Source organism: Phocoena phocoena, chromosome 3, assembly GCF_963924675.1.
Source record: "Phocoena phocoena chromosome 3, mPhoPho1.1, whole genome shotgun sequence".
In the NCBI taxonomy this organism is placed as follows: domain Eukaryota; kingdom Metazoa; phylum Chordata; class Mammalia; order Artiodactyla; family Phocoenidae; genus Phocoena; species Phocoena phocoena.
The window spans coordinates 59,259,084-59,277,685 of record NC_089221.1 but is presented as its reverse complement, the minus strand read 5'-3'; the positions used below and the strand labels follow the sequence as shown (position 1 = coordinate 59,277,685).

Sequence of the window (18,602 nt, the reverse complement as noted above, 5' to 3'; positions counted from 1 at the left end):
ATGTTTTCACACATAAGTCTATGTCTATAAACACTATAAAGCATTATTTCTTGTGCTTTTTTATTTTAAGAAATGTAAAGTTTTTAAAAACAATAATTTTAGATTTATTTTGTATATATTCTTATTTAAACAGTTACTTTAGATTTTCACACTTCCCAAAATATAATTTAGATAGCACTGAAGTTCCCCTCATTTGCCCTATTAGAGGTGTTGCCCGGAAACTGGGTTCACCTCTTGGTGATTGTTGAGCCAGAAGACACACCAAGCCATAGAGTGGGAGAACTTACCACTTGCAGTGAGTAAGGAGAACACCGGGGATCTTTCCCAGAGCAGTGTCTCCTCAACAGTTTTTGGTCATAAAATATACATAACATAATATTTATCATTTTAACCGTTTGTAGGGGTACAATTCAGTGGCATTAACTACATTCCCAATACTGTGTCCCCATCATCACTGTCTGTACCCAAAACTTTTTCATCATCCCCAATCTAAACTCTGTCCCCTTCAAACAATAATCCCCCTTCTCCTCTCCCCTCATTCTCTAACTTCTTTTCTGCTGTCTGTCATGAATTTGCTTATTCTAGGTACCTCACATAAGTGGATTCATACAATATTTGCCCTTCTGTGCCTTATTTCACACAGCATAATGTCTAAGTTCCATCCTTTTTGTAGCATATATCAAAATTTCATTCCTTCTTATGGCTGAGTAGATTTTTATTGTGTGAATATGTGACATTTCGTTTATCCATTTATCTATTGAAGGATGCTTGGGTTGTTTCTACCTTTCTGTGTTTCTATGAATAATGGTGCTGTGGACATGGGTGTGCAGATATCTGAGTCCCTGCTTCCAGTTCTTTTGGATATAAACCTAAGAGTGGAATTGCTGGGTTATTATTCTATGTTTAACTTTTTGAAGAATTGTCAAACCATTTTCCACAGAGGCTGTATCATTTTTAAAATTATTTTACTATTTTTTAAATTAATTTTTATTGGAGTATAGTTGATTTACAATATTGTGTTCATTTCTGCTGTACAGCAAAGTGAGTCAGTTATACGTATACCCACTCTTTTTTAGATTGTTTTCCCCATTTAGGTCATTACAGAGTACTGAGTAGAGTTTCCTGTGCTCTACAGTATGTTCTTATTATCTATTTTATATATAGTAGTGTACACTACCCAGTCTCCCAGTTTATCCGACCCCCCACCCCTTTCCCCCTTGGTAACATAAGTTTGTTATCTACATCTGTGACTCTATTTCTGTTCTGTAAATAAGTTCATTTGTACCTTTTTTGAGATTCCGCATATAAGCGGTATCATATGATGTCTTTCTGTTTTACTTCACTCAGTATAACAATCTCTAGGTCCATCCATGTCACTGCAAATGGCATTATTTTGTTTTTTTTTAGATGCTGCATCATTTTGTTTAATGTGTTTTTAAACTTATAAAATGACATCCTTTTGTAGGTAATATTGACTTGTTTTTTTACTGACTTTTTTTTTAGATTTATCAACGTTAATTATATGTAGCTGTAGTTTATTGGTTGTAGTTGCTGTATAGTATTTTATTGTATACATAATTTATTCATATATCCCCTAATGATGGGCACCGAGGTTGTACCGCCTAAAACAGTCCTGTAATGATCATTATAGATGCCTTCTTCTGCATATGTATAAGTCATTATAGTGTATACCTAGAAGTAGAATTGGATCATAAAATATTTTTCTTCAACTTGCCTAAGCACTTTAAAATTGCTCTCACACCAGCAGTGTAGGAGTTTCCATTTCCCTTATTTTTCTGATGCTTGTTATTATCTGATGGGTGTGAAAATGGAATCCTGCTGTTTCATCTTATATTTCCTTCACAACTGGTGAGGTTTATCATCTTTATCTTTGTTTATTCATAAATGAGACTGCTGTATAATTTTCTTGAGTTTCCTTGGTGTTTTTGGTATCAAAGTTATGCTAGCCCCATTAAGTGACTTGGACAGCTTACTTTCCATCTTCTGTTTGCCCAAACATTTGATTTTGGGGATTTCTAGAAAACTTTCAATGTGTTTTTCAGCTTGCAACCAGTACTTTGAAAAATATCCAGGAGACCATGAATTGCTTTGGGAAGTTGAAGGTGTTGGACACTGGTACCAGAGAATACCAATCACCAGAGCATTACAAAGAGAAACATTTAAAATTACAGGTAAGAATGTTTTCAGTTTGAACACAAGTCCAGCTTAAAAAAGCAGTGCCTAATTATGGTTGTGTCTTATACTCCAGAATAGTGGTGTATTGTAATGTGTTCTCTCTAGTAACAGACCTCCTTTTCTAAACTTTGAATTTTTGTTATATGTAAACATTTGAGTCACTAATAGTCAGAGGACCTAGAGTAGTCCAGTAGAACGTAGCCCAGTAGTCCAGTAGGAATTGGTGGATAAGAAATAAACACAGTTTACTCAAACAGCATAGAATAGGCATCAGTGGATCAAAGGTAGTACCCAGTTTCATGCATCTCCCCTTGAAGTCACTACATACAGATAACTGTTTAAGACTCTTTACAATTGCAAGGCTTCATTATAAGATATTGGTGAAGGGGATATCCCACACTTGGATTTTCAACACCCTTCTTTAGGGCTTTGTAAAAATCAGTACAAAGAGTGTTACAATTAAAAGCAGGCACTAACTGGTTTACAATTTAAAAACTTCTTTTACACACAGCAGTTTCTCAAAATGAAGCTAAAAGACCTGTGTCTGGAGAATACGGTCTTGGATCTGTTCCAGACTATGAAGCAGGAGCTGAAGACAGTCTGTCTAGTGAGATGCAGCTAACGGTAGGTACACTGTTGTTTACTGTAGGAAATAATAATTTTGCTCTTTTTAAAAAAGAGGTTCAGCTAATACTAATATTTAACTTTTTTAATGTTATTGTTCATTCAACAGACTTATGTAACTTCTGTTGTGTTAGTTACTTGGCATTTTATGTTAGTTGGTTTCTAAGATTTAATTTTCTTTGAAAAATAATTTGGAATACACAAAATAATGTAGAAGAAAATAAAAAGCTATAATTCCATTACCTTAGATGTAGCAACTAACATTTTTGTATATGTACTTAATATATATTATGAAACATGTGTCTGCATATTTCATTTTTGTTTTTATTCTTTTATGCTGCTTCTAACTGCTTTTCTCCATTAACATAATATTGTAAGCATTTTCTATGTCATTACTGTTTTAAATCGTTGTTAAATAGTACACTATTCTATTATATATAAATATCAGCATTTGTTTCCTTAACATTTATATTTAAGTTTTTTATATTTATAAGCGACCCAGCCATGAATGCATTTATACATGAATCTTTGAGCAAATGTAATTATTTCCTTGCACAGATAAATTTGTAGAAGTGGAATTAGTAGTAGGTCAAAGGTTATGAAGTTATTTTGGGAAGTCTGTGGCTATATGTGTTAGGTCTTTGTAGAATGTAATATACTTTGCAAATACTAGGTAACGTGAAAGTAGAAGGGCAGGTCCCGTTACTGAATTCCAGAGGATTTACCAGGTACTTTTCTAGAAACTACTTGATATTATTTAAAATACACGTTCATTGATGGGGTCCTAGAGGTCTATTTTTATGCAGTGTTTTGTTGTGGTGGCATTTAATACAGTCATATTTGTTTTGTACACGGGTATCTGAATATATTTTTAGTGAGTGTTGAATATGTCTATGTAAATACATGTACATGTCAGAGACACAGTGCTTTGGGGAATTATTTGTGCCCTTTTTTTTTTTTTTTTTTGTGGTACGTGGGCCTCTCACTGTTGTGGCCTCTCCTGTTGCGGAGCAGAGGCTCCGGATGCGCAGGCTCGGCGGCCATGGCTCACGGGCCTAACCGCTCCGTGGCATGTGGGATCTTCCCGGACCGGGGCACGAACCCGTGTCCCCTGCATCGGCAGGCAGACTCTGAACCACTGCGCCACCAGGGAAGCCCTATTTATGCCTCTTTTCTCCTGTCTTAGTTAGCATGAGCGTTGACTATTTTGAGTAAAAGTTTTTAAAAACATTTTTAAGGATAATATAAATAATATTGATACAGTATATATAAGGAGTTCAGTTTTTTTTTTTTCTACCTTTGGAATTTCAGACTTCAGAATAAGCCCCAGTTCTATTATACTGCATTCCAAATTCCTCAGATATATTCAAATTCATTTTAGTCCTGGTCAGATATCATAAGACCAGGGAAAGTAGAAAAATCTACTCTTCTCATACATGTGGTGAGAGCAATGATCTACTTTTATCTTAAGCCATATAGTTTAAAATGTGTCATTTTAATGAGAACATATTAAGATTTCACCATATTATAAGGTTGGCAATATAAATTAGACTTTTTTTCATTTTAGAAATTCATATTCCTTATATTCCTTTAATATTTTAATTAATTCAAGGAAAACATTTCTCATATTAAACTGTTTTTTTTAATCTTCTTTTAAAATCAGTAGCCACATGGGGAAGTGGTTTTGTTTGTTTATTTTAACTACATAATTTTTTTTAGCTTTATTTAGGTATAATTGACAAAAATTGTACATATATAAGGTGTATACCTTCATGATAAAGATGATAAATGCTTGAATTAAAGCATTGGTAGTACAAAAGAGGGGGCAGTTTTGAGAGATTCTTCAGAGTCAAAATTGACAGGCTTTGTGGTTGATTGAATGAGGGACAAGAAGAAGGCATTACTGCCTCAGAGGATTTTGGTTGGAATGGCATACTGAATTGTTATTGCCATTAACCAAGATAGAGGATAATATTGGGAAAATGTAAGATTTCAGTTTGGGACAAGTTGGATGTGAAATTGGTGGAGTATCCGCTGGAGAGAGATTTCACTGGAAATAGAGCTTTGAAAATCGGGGTGAGAGTTGGGGAGATTAAATTGTTTATCTGGATTCATCATTTGGAAATCAGGAAAAAAGTTGGGGAGATTAAATTGTATATTTGGACTCATCAGCAAATAGCTGTTGAAGTAAAGGTAGTAGATACAGTTACATAGAAGGAGGATGAGGACTGAGAAGAGAAGGGAGCCAAGAACAGAACATTCAGAAACCCCGTGTATATCACTATAGCATATTAGATGGCTTCCTGAGTTCTTAAGCTCATAATATAGCTGAAGCTATAATATAGCTTTTTTACTTCCTAAGTGAATTTCTTAGTTGATGAATAGTGAGTACAAAAGGTGCTATTTGAAAAACTTTTAAAGAGATTTTCTTTGTAACTGTATGAAGTAGATCCATAGGGAGAAGAAAGGATCTAAAACTTGTGGTTTTAATCTGTATCTCTGTTTTAGATTGATTCTCTAAAAGATGCCTTTGCAAGTACTTCTGAAGGTAAGAAATTCAGCTGGTCTATTAGTAAGTGTTTGAGACAGTTAGAATTAAGTGTGTGTGTCTGTGTCTGTGTGGGTGTGTCCCTTAGAGTAAAGTGAAGACTTCTCCAGCCCTAAAATCTAGATCTGGGTTCTTTTACCACTGATTTTGCTGTGTGAACACTTAGGTAAGCTATTTTGCCTTTTTTTGTTTTCATTTCCTTACCTGTAAAATAGGGACAGTAACGTGTACCTTGTTCATTTCCCAAGATTATTGGAAGAGGGTCTAAGTGAAAATGCAGAAACACTTTGCAAAAACTCAAGGTGACACAGAAATGTGAGGAATGAATACTGACAAGGTTATTTCATAGTTTAGAAAAAGACATTGACATGGTTTCTTAACCTGAAGTGACAGAGAGGAAGTGTGTAATGTTGGGGATTTAGGTAAACTAGCGTAGTTCTTGCATTTCTGTGTTTTTTTTTTCATTTCTGTGTATTTTAATAGGTAATCCTTTGAATACATAATCAATTATAGTTTTGCCGTTTTTTCCTCAGGTCACGGTAAAACACCTGTTTCCACTCGTACTCGAAGTAGTCATCTAAAGCGGCCAAAGATTGGAAAACGGTTTCAGGATTCTGAATTTAGTAGTTCTCAAGGGGAGGATGAAAAGACTCCCCAGACTTCACCTACAGCTTCAGTGAACAAGTGAAGTATTGTTTATTTTACTCTCGTTATTTTGTTTATTCTTATTTTCATATTATTAGTATTTCGTTTTTAAGGTGAAGTTTATTGTTTGTGTAGTAAATGACCTTGGTGTAGAACTTTGTATTTGAGTTCTTCCACAAGATTATTGATTACACTTGGTGAGTGTCACTTTGACAGTGGTATAGGGAGAAGTTGCTAGTAAGAGAGTGGAATAAACTCATGATTTAGTCTCTTGTGTGAAAATCCAGGAGAATATTCTAGTGATTATATTATCCCAGATGAGTCATTATTGTCAACTTTGAATTTGACAGTAGCTATGGTTTTTAGCAGTGCTGAGGTTTAGTCAATTTAAAAAACCCTCAATTTTACTTTATAACTGATTCATTTTACTGGGTTATAGAATATAACAAATTAGTGATAGCCATAAATGGTATTGTCAACTCCTCCAGAAACTTAATAGCCAGCTGAATCAACAGAACACTTGGATCAAAACCTTATTCTCCATCTTCCTTTGAATCTTAAAGAAAGCAAGATTTTCAATATTATAGTTAAATTAGGCTTTTGCTCTGATAGTCCTGCTAACTGTTCCTGAGTCAACCATTCATAGTGTTGCCATTTTAGTTGTGAAATTATTCTACTCAGGTAGAGAATTCTGTAACTCTGCCAATTTCATTATGTATGTAACTTTAAATTTGGATAATTATGTAAATGTTATATTTTAATGAAAAATTTATCACTTTAAAGTCAAATTTAAGTAAATATTTAATTTGTGAAGAGAGTAATGAGTTTAGATAATTATAGTTTTTTTCACTGAGCAACATTTTGTTGTAATACCCTTTTTAGAAGGGAATGTAACAGTAAATTTTAAATTGAACATCTCAGAATTATTGTGGAATTTTTTTTGCTTTTCATAAAATAGTAACAGTGAGACTAAATGCTTAAGTGCTCAGACACTATGAAGAACAAAACTTCATCTTTGCCCTTGAAGAATCAACTGTCTGTAAGTTTCTAATACACATATCTGTACCTGTGACACCGGTTAAGAGCACTGCAAGGTGGATTGTGATATAATAATAGAAGTGCAAAGTGCTATGGTTGCAAAGGAGGGTGTGATTGATTCTAATTGAGGGGATAGAGAAATTTGACATTTGTGCCAGGGCTTCAAAGATAAGTAGAAACTCAACAAGCAGAGTTGGGAAAGAAGACTTTCTTTTCTAGTTCGAGGGTCTACAAACTATGGTCTATAGGCCACATCTGGCCCACCACCTATTGTTGTAAATAAAATTTTATTGTAACACATCTGTGCTTATTAGTTCACATTTTTATTATGGTTGCTTTTGCTTTACCCTGGTGGAGTTGAGTAGTTGTTCAGAGACCATATGGCTCACAAAACCTAAAGGAAAAGTTTGCTGACTCCTGGTCTACACCAGGGCTGTTCAAAGAACCTTCTGTCATGGTGGACATGTTCTTTGTTTGCCCTTCCCTGTCCAGCATGGCAGCCACTACTCAGTTTGCTCATCACCGAGCACTTGAAGTATGGCTAGTGCAACTGAGGAGCTGAGTTTTTAATTTCACTCAGTTTTAATTACTGTAAATGATGACAAGTGTCTCGTGGCTACTGTATTGTACTGTGCAGTTCTAGACTGCAGGAGTAACATGAGCAAAGGCACAAAGCTGGGAGGAGTGTTGGTAAGGAAAACTGATGTATAGGTAAATGGTAGCATCGAGTAGGAGGTAAAAATATAAGGGTCTGGTCATGTTAGGCTTTGAAAGGAGGTATGCTTTATTCTCCAAGCCATAGAGAACCATCAGAATTTTCTGAGCTGGACTGTCACTGGTACAGGTATGTGTATTAGAAACAAACTCTGGTGACTTACCGGGCGGTCCAGTGGTTAAGACCCTGCGCTTCGACTTCAGGGGGCCTGGGTTCGATCCCTCTTCGGGGAACTAAGATCTTGCATGCCATGGATGCAGGCAAAAAAAAAAAAAAAAGAAACATAGTTCTGAAAACCTTACTAAAGAATGTATATATTGCAAGTCTGAACATGAGTTGGGAAGAAGTTACAGTGTCCAGAGAGAATTGGGCCTGAAGTAGGAAGATGAGAATGGGAATAAAGTTACGTATTTGTTTGAAAGGCATTTCACAGGTAGAACTAAACTATGTCGTTTATTGTCCAAACTGAAATTTTTGAGAATGAAAGGGGCATTATTAATACACGCATACCTCAGAGATGTAGGTTCAGTTCCAGACTACCGCAATAAAGTGACCATCACAATAAATCAAATATTTTGGTTTGCTAGTGCACATAAAAGTTTTTTACACTATCCTGTAGTCTGTTAAGTATGCGATAGCATGTTTAAAAAAAAGTACATACCTTAATTTAAGAATACTTATTGGTTAAAAAAAAATGCTGTCATCTGAGCCTTCAATGAGTCGTAATCTTTTTGCTGGTGGAGGGTCTCGCCTCAGTGTTGGTGGCTGATGACTGATCAGGGTGGTGATTGCTGAAGGGTGGGGTGACTGTGGCCATTTCTTAAATAAGACAGCCATGAACTTTGCCATATAGATTGGCTGACTTCTTCCTTTCACTAACGATTTCTCTGTAGCATGCGATGCCGTTTGATAGCATTTTACCCACAGTAGAAATTCTTTCAAAATTGGAGTCAGTCCTCTCAAACCCTGATGTGGCTTCGTCTACTAAGTTTATGTCATAGTCTAAATCCTTTGTCATTTCAACAATCTTCACAGCATTTTCAGCAGGAGTGGATTCCATCTCAAGAAATCACTCTCTTTGCTCATACACAATAAGCAACTCTTCATCCATTAAAGTTTTATCTTGAGATTGCAGCAATTCAGTCACATCTTCAGGCTCCACTTCTAATTCTGATTCTCTTGCTATTTCTACCACATGTTCAGTGACGTCCTCCACTGAAGTCTCAAACCCCTCAAAGTCATCCATGAGGGTTTGAATCAACTTCTTCCAAACTCCTGGTGATGTTGATATTTGACCTCTTCCCATGAATTGTGAATGTTCATATTGGCATCTAGAATGGTTAATCTTTTTCAGAAGGTTTTCAATTGACTTTGCCCAGATCCATCAGAGGAATCTCTATCTGTGGCAACTATAGCCTTATGAACTATAATTCTTAAATAATAAGACTTCAAAGTCGAAATGCTTCCTTGATCCATGGACTGCAGAATGCATGGTGTGTTAGCAGGTATGAAAACAACATGAATTTCATTGTACATCTCCATCAGAGCTCTTGGGTGACCAGATACATTGTCAATGAGCAGTCACATTTCGAAAGAAATTTTTTTTTCCTGAGCAATAGGTCTTAACAGTGGACTTAAAATATTCAGTAAACTACGTTGTCAACAGGTGTGCTGTCATCCAGGCTTTGTTGTTCCATTTATGGAGGACAATGGAGTAGATTTAGCATAATTCTTAAGGGCCCTAGGATTTTCAGAATGGTAAATGAGCACTGGCTTCAACTTCAAGTCACCAGCTGCATTAGTGCCTAGCAAGAGAGTCAGCTTGTCCTTTGAAACTTTTTTTTTTTTTTTTTTTTTTTTTTTTATAAATTTATTTATTTTTAATTTCGCCTGCGTTGGGTCTTCGTTGCTGCGTGCAGGCTTTCTCTAGTTGCAGCGAGTGGGGGCTCCTCTTGTTGCGGAGCACAGGCTCTAGGCACGCGTGGGCTTTAGTTGTGGCATGTGGGCTCAGTAGCTGTGGCTCATGGGATGCAGAGCACAGGCTCCATAGCTGTAGCGCCCGAGCTTAGCTGCTCCGCAGCATGTGGGATCTTCCCGGACCAGGGGTTGAACCCGTGTCCCCTGCGTTGGCAGGTGGATTCTTAACCACTGTGCTACCAGGGAAGTCCCAACTTTTTTTTTTTTTTAAAGTGGGTGGATACATCTGTGGCTGTGCTACATTTATTTATTTATATACAGCAGGTTCTTATTAGTCATCCATTTTATACACATCAGTGTATACATGTCAATCCCAATCACCCAATTCATCCCCCCCTGCCCCGCCACCCCCGCTTCCCCCCTTGGTGTCCATACGTTTGTACTCTACATCTGTGTCTCTATTTCTGCCTTGCAAACTGGTTCCTCCGTACCATTTTTCTAGATTCCACAAACATACATTAATATATGATATTTGTTTTTCTCTTTCTGACTTACTACACTCTGTATGACAGTCTCTAGATCCATCCACATCTCTACAAATGACCCAGTTTCGTTCCTTTTTATGGCTGAGTAATATTCCATTGTGTATATGTATCACATCTTCTTTATCCATTCATCTGTTGATGGGCATTTAGGTTGCTTCCATGACCTGGCTATTGTAAATAGTGCTGCAGTGAACATTGGGGTGCATGTGTCTTTTTGAATTATGGTTTTCTCTGGGTATATGCCCAGTAGTGGGATTGCTGGTTCATATGGTAATTCAGTTTTTAGTTTTTTAAGGAACCTCCATACTGTTCTCCATAGTGGCTTTATCAATTTACATTCCCACCAACAGTGCAAGAGGGTTCCCTTTTCTTCACATCCTCTCCAGCATTCGTTGCTTATAGATTTTCTGATGATGCCCATTCTAACTGGTGTGAGGTGATGCCTCATTGTAATTTTGATTTGCATTTCTCTAATGATTAGTGATGTTGAGCATCCTTTCAAGCGTTTGTTGGCAATCTGTATATCTTCTTTGGAGAAATGTCTATTTAGGTCTTCTGCCCATTTTTTGATTGGGTTGTTTGTTTTTTTTAATATTGAGCTTCATGAGCTGTTTATATATTTTGGATGTCCTTTGAAAGTTTAAGCCAGGAATTGACTTCTCTTCTCTAGCCCTGAAAGTCCTAGATGACATCTTGTTCCAATAGGGTTTTTTGTCTGCATTGAAAATCTGTTGTTTAGTGTAGCCACCTTCATTCATTATCTTAGCTAGATCTTCTGGATAACTTGATACAGCTTCTACATCACCACTAGCTATTTCACCTGGCACTGTTACGGAGAGAGCTTCTTTCCTTAAACCTCATGAACCAACCTCTGCTAGTTTCAGACTCCTTTTCTGTAGCATCCTCACCTCTTTCAGCCTTCATAGAATTGAAGAGAGTTAGGGCCTCGTTCTGGATTAGGCTTTGGCTTAAGGGAATGTTGTGGCTGGTTTGATCTTCTAGCCAGACCACTAAAACCTTTTCTTCATATCGGCAATAAGGCTGTTTTGCTTTCTTATCACTGGTGTGTTCATTTAGAGTAGCACCGTTAATTTTTTTCAAGAACTTTTGCTTTGTATTCACAGCTTGGCTAACTGTTTGGCACAAGAGACATAGCTTTCTACCTATCTCAGCTTTCAACGTGCCTTTCTCACTAAGTTTAATCATCTCTAGCTTTTGATTTAAAGTGAGAAGACGTGTGACTCTTCCTTTCGTTTGAACACTTAGAGCCATTGCAGGGTTATTAATTGGCCTAATTTCAGTATTGTTGTGTCTCAGGGAATAGGGAGGCCCAAAGAGAGGGAGAGAGATGGGGAATGGCCAATCAGTTTCAATAGTCAGAACACACACAACATTTATTAGTTAAGTTTGCTATCTTAAGACTGGACATAGGTATATGTATAACCAATTCACTTTTCTATACAGCAGAAACTAACGCTACGTTGTAAGTAAACTATACTCCAATAAAAAAATTCATTACAGAAAAAGTTTGTCATATGTGTAACCTGTGGCACCTAGAAACAATTAAAATTGTAACATCAACCATCACTAATCACAGATCACTGTAACAAATATAATAATAACAAAAAAAGTTCAGAGTATTGTGGGAATTACCAAAACGTGACACAGACATGAAGTGAGCAAATACTGTTGGAAAAATGGCTTCAGTGGACTTGCTTAGCACAGGATTGCCACAAACCTTCAATTAGTAAAAACATAGTATGTTCAAAATGCAGTAAAACAGAGTGCAATAAAATGAGGGATGCCCGTAATTATGCCAGTGCTGGGACAAAAGTTGTAAACTGGACTGTCCCAGGTAAGCTGAGATGTATGCTCATTCTAGGAGAGTAAGATCCAATCAATATAGATAGAGCAAAAGAAAGGTCTAGTTTACATAATTGAAAAGGTGGTAATCGAACTGGAGAACAAGGTAGGAAAGAGAACAAACTTGTGAGAAGATGAAGAGGTTGGTTTTGGACCTGTAAAATTTGAAGTTGTTGTCTGAACAACACTTAGTTGATTCTCTAAAGTGTTACTTTATTAACAGATTCCTGAAATTTTATATTCAACTTTAATAAAACAAGTAAGAATGTTTTTCTTTGGTTTTGTAGATTGGAGTCTACTGCACGAACATCAGAGAGCTCAGAAGAATTCTTGGAAGAAGAACCTGAACAGAGTGTGATTGAATTTGAGGGTGAAAGTAGTGATAAAAATGTTCGACCAGCACCAGAAACCCAGCCAGGCCTGGAAAAGCAAGAAGGTGAAAAGGTAGGAGATTCACTTATTAAATAAAATGAATGGAAGTAAAATTTAACTTTCTTAGTCATATATTGTTAGAAAAGCATAACGAGGTATTTTAGACTCTTAGTAGAAATTGTATTTAATGTTAAAAAGCATATGTGTCAGGACTTCCTTGGTGGCGCAGTGGTTAAGAATCCGCCTGCCAATGCAGGGGACATGGGTTCGAGCCCTGGTCCAGGAATATCCCACATGCCACGGAGCAGCTAAGCCCGTGTGCCACACTACTGAGCCTGTGCTCTATAGCCTGTGAGCCACAACTACTGAGCCCATGTGCTGCAACTGCTGAAGCCCGTGAGCCTAGAGCCTATGCTCTACAACAAGAGAAGCCATCGCAGTGAGAAGCCTGCACATTGCAATGAAGAGTAGCCCCTGCTTGCTGCAACTAGAGAAAGCCCGCGTGTAGCAACGAAGGCCCAACACAGCCAAAATAAATTAAAAAAAAAAAAAAAAAAGCATATATGTCTAAAGCAAGGTCAGGAAGTAGAGGATAAAGTTACAAGTATTTTATATTTCAAACTGAGTTTATAAAGTTTGACATATTGCAAAGATAAAATAGAGGATGTTTAGTTAGTAATGTCCCTCAGTGTATTTAAAATACAAATTAATTTGTAGAATTAAACGTACTTAAGAAGTGACAAATGTGACTATAAGAGGTCTACCTTATAAAACCAGTTAGAACGCCTTAATGTCCAACAAGCCCTAAATTGCACCCCTATTTTGGTTAGAAGGATAGAATTAGTTGTCCAGAAAAAAACATATGTATTTGACTACAGTTGATTTACAAATTCCTAGAAAAATAACTAAATTCATTTTTTTTTACGACTAGAAAACAAGGAGGAAAATCCTTTGTGACTGAGTAAAAAAACTCTTTATCTGGCTTCATTTCTTTTTTCATTTTCTCTATTTCCTATCCTTCTTTTTCTTTAATATCTTCAATCTTTTCCTCTCTTACAGATTCCTTATTTCTTCTTTGAAACATACTTAAGTTTCTTTAAAAATCTTTTACCTGTTTGTCAGGTCCAGCCAGGAGCTAAGCAAGTGAAACTGCATTACTGATTTTATTTATTAACTTGCTCCAATTTAGCTCCTGTTTCCTCTACTTCATGAAATTGTATTTTTAAATGACATTTTTTCTCTTCTTGTAAAAATTAGGGAAACAAACACATTTTTTTTTTTTTTTTTGCGGTATGCGGGCCTCTCACTGTTGTGGCCTCTCGCGTTGCGGAGCACAGGCTCCGGACGCGCAGGCTCAGCGGCCATGGCTCACGGGCCCAGCTGCTCCGCGGCATGTGGGATCTTCCTGGACCGGGGCACGAACCCGCGTCCCCTGCATCGGCAGGCGGACTCTCAACCACTGCGCCACCAGGGAAGCCACAAACACATATTTTAAAAAAGAGATTTATATGCTTCTAGATGTCTACGGGAATGTATATTTTTGTGGTTGTTTTTCTTTTTAAATTTAAGATTATACTGTACATCCTTCATGTAACCTGTTTCTTTTGTCCAACAATACATGTGAGTACCTACTCTTGTAGGTCACCAGTGACACTTTCACTCAATTCTGGTGGGTTTCCTTACCTAGGTTGACTACTCTCTCCTCCTCCAGATTCTCTAGTACCCTGGCTTTAACACTGTTGTGTTCTGGTTTCTTGGTTTTCCTCTCTCTGAAGTTTTGTTTTGGTTTTATTTATTTGCTTTTTGACTCTTCTGCTTCCTTTTTTTTCCCCCTGTATTTGTGGACATTCTAGAAGACTCAGTTCTTGACTTTCTGCTCTTTTGTTCATGCTTCTCTTTTGAAAATTCATCTAGTCTAATGGCTGAATGGTCATCTCTGTGGGGATGACCAATAACTCCAGACTTTCAATATTGATCCAGACTTCAGTATTACTTGCCTTCTGAATATTTCTGTTTAGACAGATGTCTTTTATCATCTAAATTTTAACATCTCTGTTCTTTCCTATCACTTCTCTATTGAGCCTTTTTTCCTATTTCTTATTTTTCATTCTGTTCCCAAACCTAGAACTTGAAGGACTGAGTTTTTCTCTTCTGTTGCTTCTCACTTGTAGTTACTCACCAAAATTCTGTTTTTTTTTATAAAAATTTTTGCTATATCTTTCTCATTTTCTTCCTTTTAACATTTCTCTTACCGTAGTTGGTCCTTTTGTGAGTTTTATTATAATTACCTTCTGTGTGCACTTTATTCTTTGTACTCTCTGGCCAGATTAATTTTTCTAATTCTGTGATTTCAGTATCCCTTAGGAAAACATTCATTATATGATTTCAGGGGTTCTATATAATCCAGCCAAGTCTATTTCTTAAAATTTGAGTGCATCAGTGTTCTAATTTTTATTTTATTTTTAATTTATTTTAAATTTATTTTATTTTTGGCTGCATTGGGTCTTTTTGCTGTTAGTGGACTTTCTCTAGTTGTGGTGAGCGGGGGCTACTCTTCGTTGCGGTGCATGGGCTTCTCATTACAGCGGCTTCTCTTGCTGCGGAGCATGGGCTCTAAGCATGCGGGCTCAGTAGTTGTGGCTTGTGGGCTCTAGAGTGCAGGCTCAGAGTTGTGGCACACGGGCCTAGCCGCTCAACAGCATGTGGGATCCTCCCGGACCAGGGCTCGAACCCGTGTCCTTTGCATTGGCAGGCGGATTCTTCACCACTGCGCCACCAGGGAAGCCCAGTGTTCTAATTTTTTAAATGATAATTAAATAAAATGATCTCTAATTATTAGAATGTCATTAGGATTAATTAGAAATATTAGATGTTAATGAAAATCTTGTAAATTGATAAACCTTGGAGGAGGAGTTTCAGAAATTGGAGACTTAGTGTTATCAAATCGCTTTTCCATATTTTAATGTGATTTAAGGAGCAGTATTGTTCAAAGATGACCCTTTGTTGACAGGACGATGAGCTCACTAAGACTGAGGGCTCTCTCCTCCCAGCAAGAAGCTTCCCACAAGACTGCTACTGCTTCCTCCCCCTGCATGCTAAACTGTGACTTCCCAGGGGCCCCAAGGATTCCGAGTGCCGAGCAGCTGATGTTCTGTAAAGAGCTGGCACCAAATCTAGACATTCTCTGGTGGCTTTTTACTGAAAAGGTTCTTCCTGTCACTGCCCTATATGGAGGAAGAGAAAGAAGGAGGCAGGGTCTCTTCACTGAATCTCAGACCCACACTGGATCCATAGAGCATCCTGGTCCTGTCTTTTCTCCATGAGAACAGAGGGAAATTGGGGTACTCATGGATTCTTTTCTTTTACTGACTCTGCTGTTCCTTAACCTGTGTCCTGTAACGTGGTAGAATGTATCTTGAGTCCTGGTGCATGACAGGGCGACTGAGAATGGACCCAGCTTGTATGACAAGTAAGTTAATCTGTAATTTTGTCCTGACTTTTTTTGCCCTCAATGGTGTAGGAATCTGAATCAGAGCCTATGAATGGTGAGATAATGGATGATACTCTTAAGACTTCACTTATAACAGAAGAGGAGGACTCCACTAGCGAAGTTTTAGGTGAAGAATTAAAATTGCAGTCTTTTAATTCCGGTGAAGACTCTACGAATCTTGTTCCACTCGTGGTAGAATCTTCAAAATCTCCTGAGGCTGTTGCACAGGATAAGGTAATGGAGAAATATCCTAATTTTTTATAGTTATAGTGTCCAGTGTTGGTGACTTGGCTAGGGCAGTGTGGGATATATATCTTCCTCTACTTTAACATGTACAGTCCTTCAGGAAAAATACATTTTACTACATTGGGTGTTTTAAGAAGATGCAATCAGTAATGTTTTTTAAAATTCAAATCTTTGTAACTTCATTCGTCTGACTTATGGTGACAAAATGAGTTTCACTTTGTAGATTTAGGAAATGCTCAGAAAAATGGGTAAAGCATTATTTACCAAATATTTGAATACCTATTACTTACATAGTCTGTGACCAGTACTGTCATTTTAATTTGTTTTAATTAGGGAGACAGATTAGATTAGTGGGGAAAACTTGATGGAATATTTTGAAAGAAATTTATTTATTTTTGTTGAAATATAGTTGATGTACAATATTAGTTTCATGTGTAGTACATAGTGATTTGATTTTGCATACATTATGAAATGATCACCACTGTAAGTCCAGTAACCATCTGTTCCCTATATAAAGTTATTACAATATTTGTTGACCATATTCCTCATGCTATATATTATATCCCCGTGGTTTATTTTGTAACTGGAAGTTTGTACCTCTTAATCCCATACCTCTTTCAGTCCCCTCACTCCCTCTGTTCTGGCAACCACCTATTTGTTCTTTTTATCTGAGTCTGTTTTCATTTTGTTTTGTTTTTTAGATTCCACATATAAATGAGATCATACGGTTTTTGTCTTTCTCTGTCTCACTTATTTCACTAAGCATAATCCCCTCTAAGTTCATCCATGTTGTTGCAAATGGCAAGATTTCATTCTTTTTTTATGGCTGAGTAATATTCCATTGTATATATAGGTGCCACATCGAAAAGGAAATTTAATTTCTACTTTTGAATATTCCAATTTAAGGGTAAAAAACTCTTGTATAGCATTGTTTTATCAGTGTCTCACATAATTACATGAATAAAATTTTCGCTGCCCTCACCTTTCACCTAATAGTCAAACTCAGTGGGGTAGCACAGTGTCAAGTCCCAGGATTCTCGGTTCTGGCTCCAGTAACACCAGGAAACTAAAAACTGAGTTGATTCATGGTTTTGAAGAATCTTGACATAAAGTTTGTGCCTTAAGTACTTTTTGGGGTAAAATCATTACTTTTATTGCATCTTTAAAGCAAGAACTTAATGAATCCAAATTATCATGTAAGACAGTTTCGAAGAAATTGAGCTGTATTCAGAACATGTGCACATGATTAACAAAAGTAGTGAGTACTGAATTCTTTAAAATGTGGTTCAGGGTCATTGCATATTAGTGTCTGAGAATAATTTATGTAAGAACTATATTGCAAAAGTTGTTCACCGGGTTTTTTGTTTTTAGACTTCACATGTAACTGACTCAGAAATGTTGCTAGATGAAGGCCCATCTGATGACAAGGGGCACACTGAAGAGAGGCTGCCTCTAGTTTCAAGAAAGAAAGCACATTTTGGGAGTTCAGACAATGTAGCTACTATCCCAAATGAAGAACGGTCCGACAGTGGTTTTCCAAACTCCGTGATAACTGAATTTTCTGAAGAATCGATTCCTGAAAATGTATCACCCAACACTACTGCCTCATTGGAAGACCAGGGTGAGGAGGGGGTAGCTGAGCCCCAGGAAACATCTCCAGCTCTTCCTCAGAGCTCTTTAATAGAGGTTGAACTTGAAGATGTGCCATTTTCACAGAATGCAGGACAGAAGAACCAGTCAGAGGAGCAGTCTGAAGCATCTTCTGAGCAGCTGGATCAGTTGACACAGTCAACAGAGAAGACTGTGGATAGCAGCTCAGAGGAGATAGAAGTGGAAGTGCCTGTGGTCGACAGGCGGAATTTAAGAAGAAAGGCCAAAGGGCACAAAGGACCTGCGAAGAAGAAAGCCAAGCTGACCTGAATGAGGAAGAAATGTGGATGATAAATCCTCTTCTTTGTAACGTAATTGTTGTTTTTAAAATATGGCAGTTAATAAATAGCATGGGGCACAGGATAAAAACTCCAAATTTTCAATTTGAACTTATTTATGATGCCGCTTTTCCCTCCCCTGTAGGACCTAGGATTCACCGTTCTTTTTAATTTTTCAGGCTATTTTGTGTAAATACAATTTTTTTTATTTTTATTAACCATGTTTCGATTTTGGGAAACCAGATCATACTATATTTTCTTTAGCAATTGGGGATATCTGACCATTAATATTTCACAAAATATAAATTAAAAAATGTGAAAGTAGTAGGGCTTCCATCAATTGTAAGGATCACAGAAATCTTTTATACTAAGGGTTTTAATAGTAATCTTGGTGAAGGTTCTAGAAGATTTAAATTTCAAAACTAATCACCATTTTTTAAAATGTAGGCATGCTTAAACAAAAATGTCAGTAAAT

At 36.9% G+C, this 18,602-nt stretch overlaps 1 protein-coding gene across 2 annotated transcripts in view; it reads left to right on the top strand.

The window, feature by feature from the left end:
- Window positions 1–18,392, top strand: part of FAM169A (family with sequence similarity 169 member A) — a 61,649-nt gene extending 43,257 nt beyond the window's left edge. Inside the window, exons 7-13 of one of the 2 annotated variants that reach the window (XM_065874886.1) lie at window positions 2,064–2,192; window positions 2,708–2,820; window positions 5,329–5,368; window positions 5,902–6,052; window positions 12,379–12,535; window positions 15,984–16,187; window positions 17,571–18,392. In XM_065874886.1, coding sequence (XP_065730958.1) covers window positions 2,064–2,192; window positions 2,708–2,820; window positions 5,329–5,368; window positions 5,902–6,052; window positions 12,379–12,535; window positions 15,984–16,187; window positions 17,571–18,119 — 1,343 coding nt within the window. In that variant the 3' untranslated portion in view covers window positions 18,120–18,392. The remainder of the gene's footprint in view (window positions 1–2,063; window positions 2,193–2,707; window positions 2,821–5,328; window positions 5,369–5,901; window positions 6,053–12,378; window positions 12,536–15,983; window positions 16,188–17,570) is intronic. The other variant, XM_065874887.1, reaches the window with a different exon arrangement.
- Window positions 18,393–18,602: the final 210 nt, after the last annotated feature.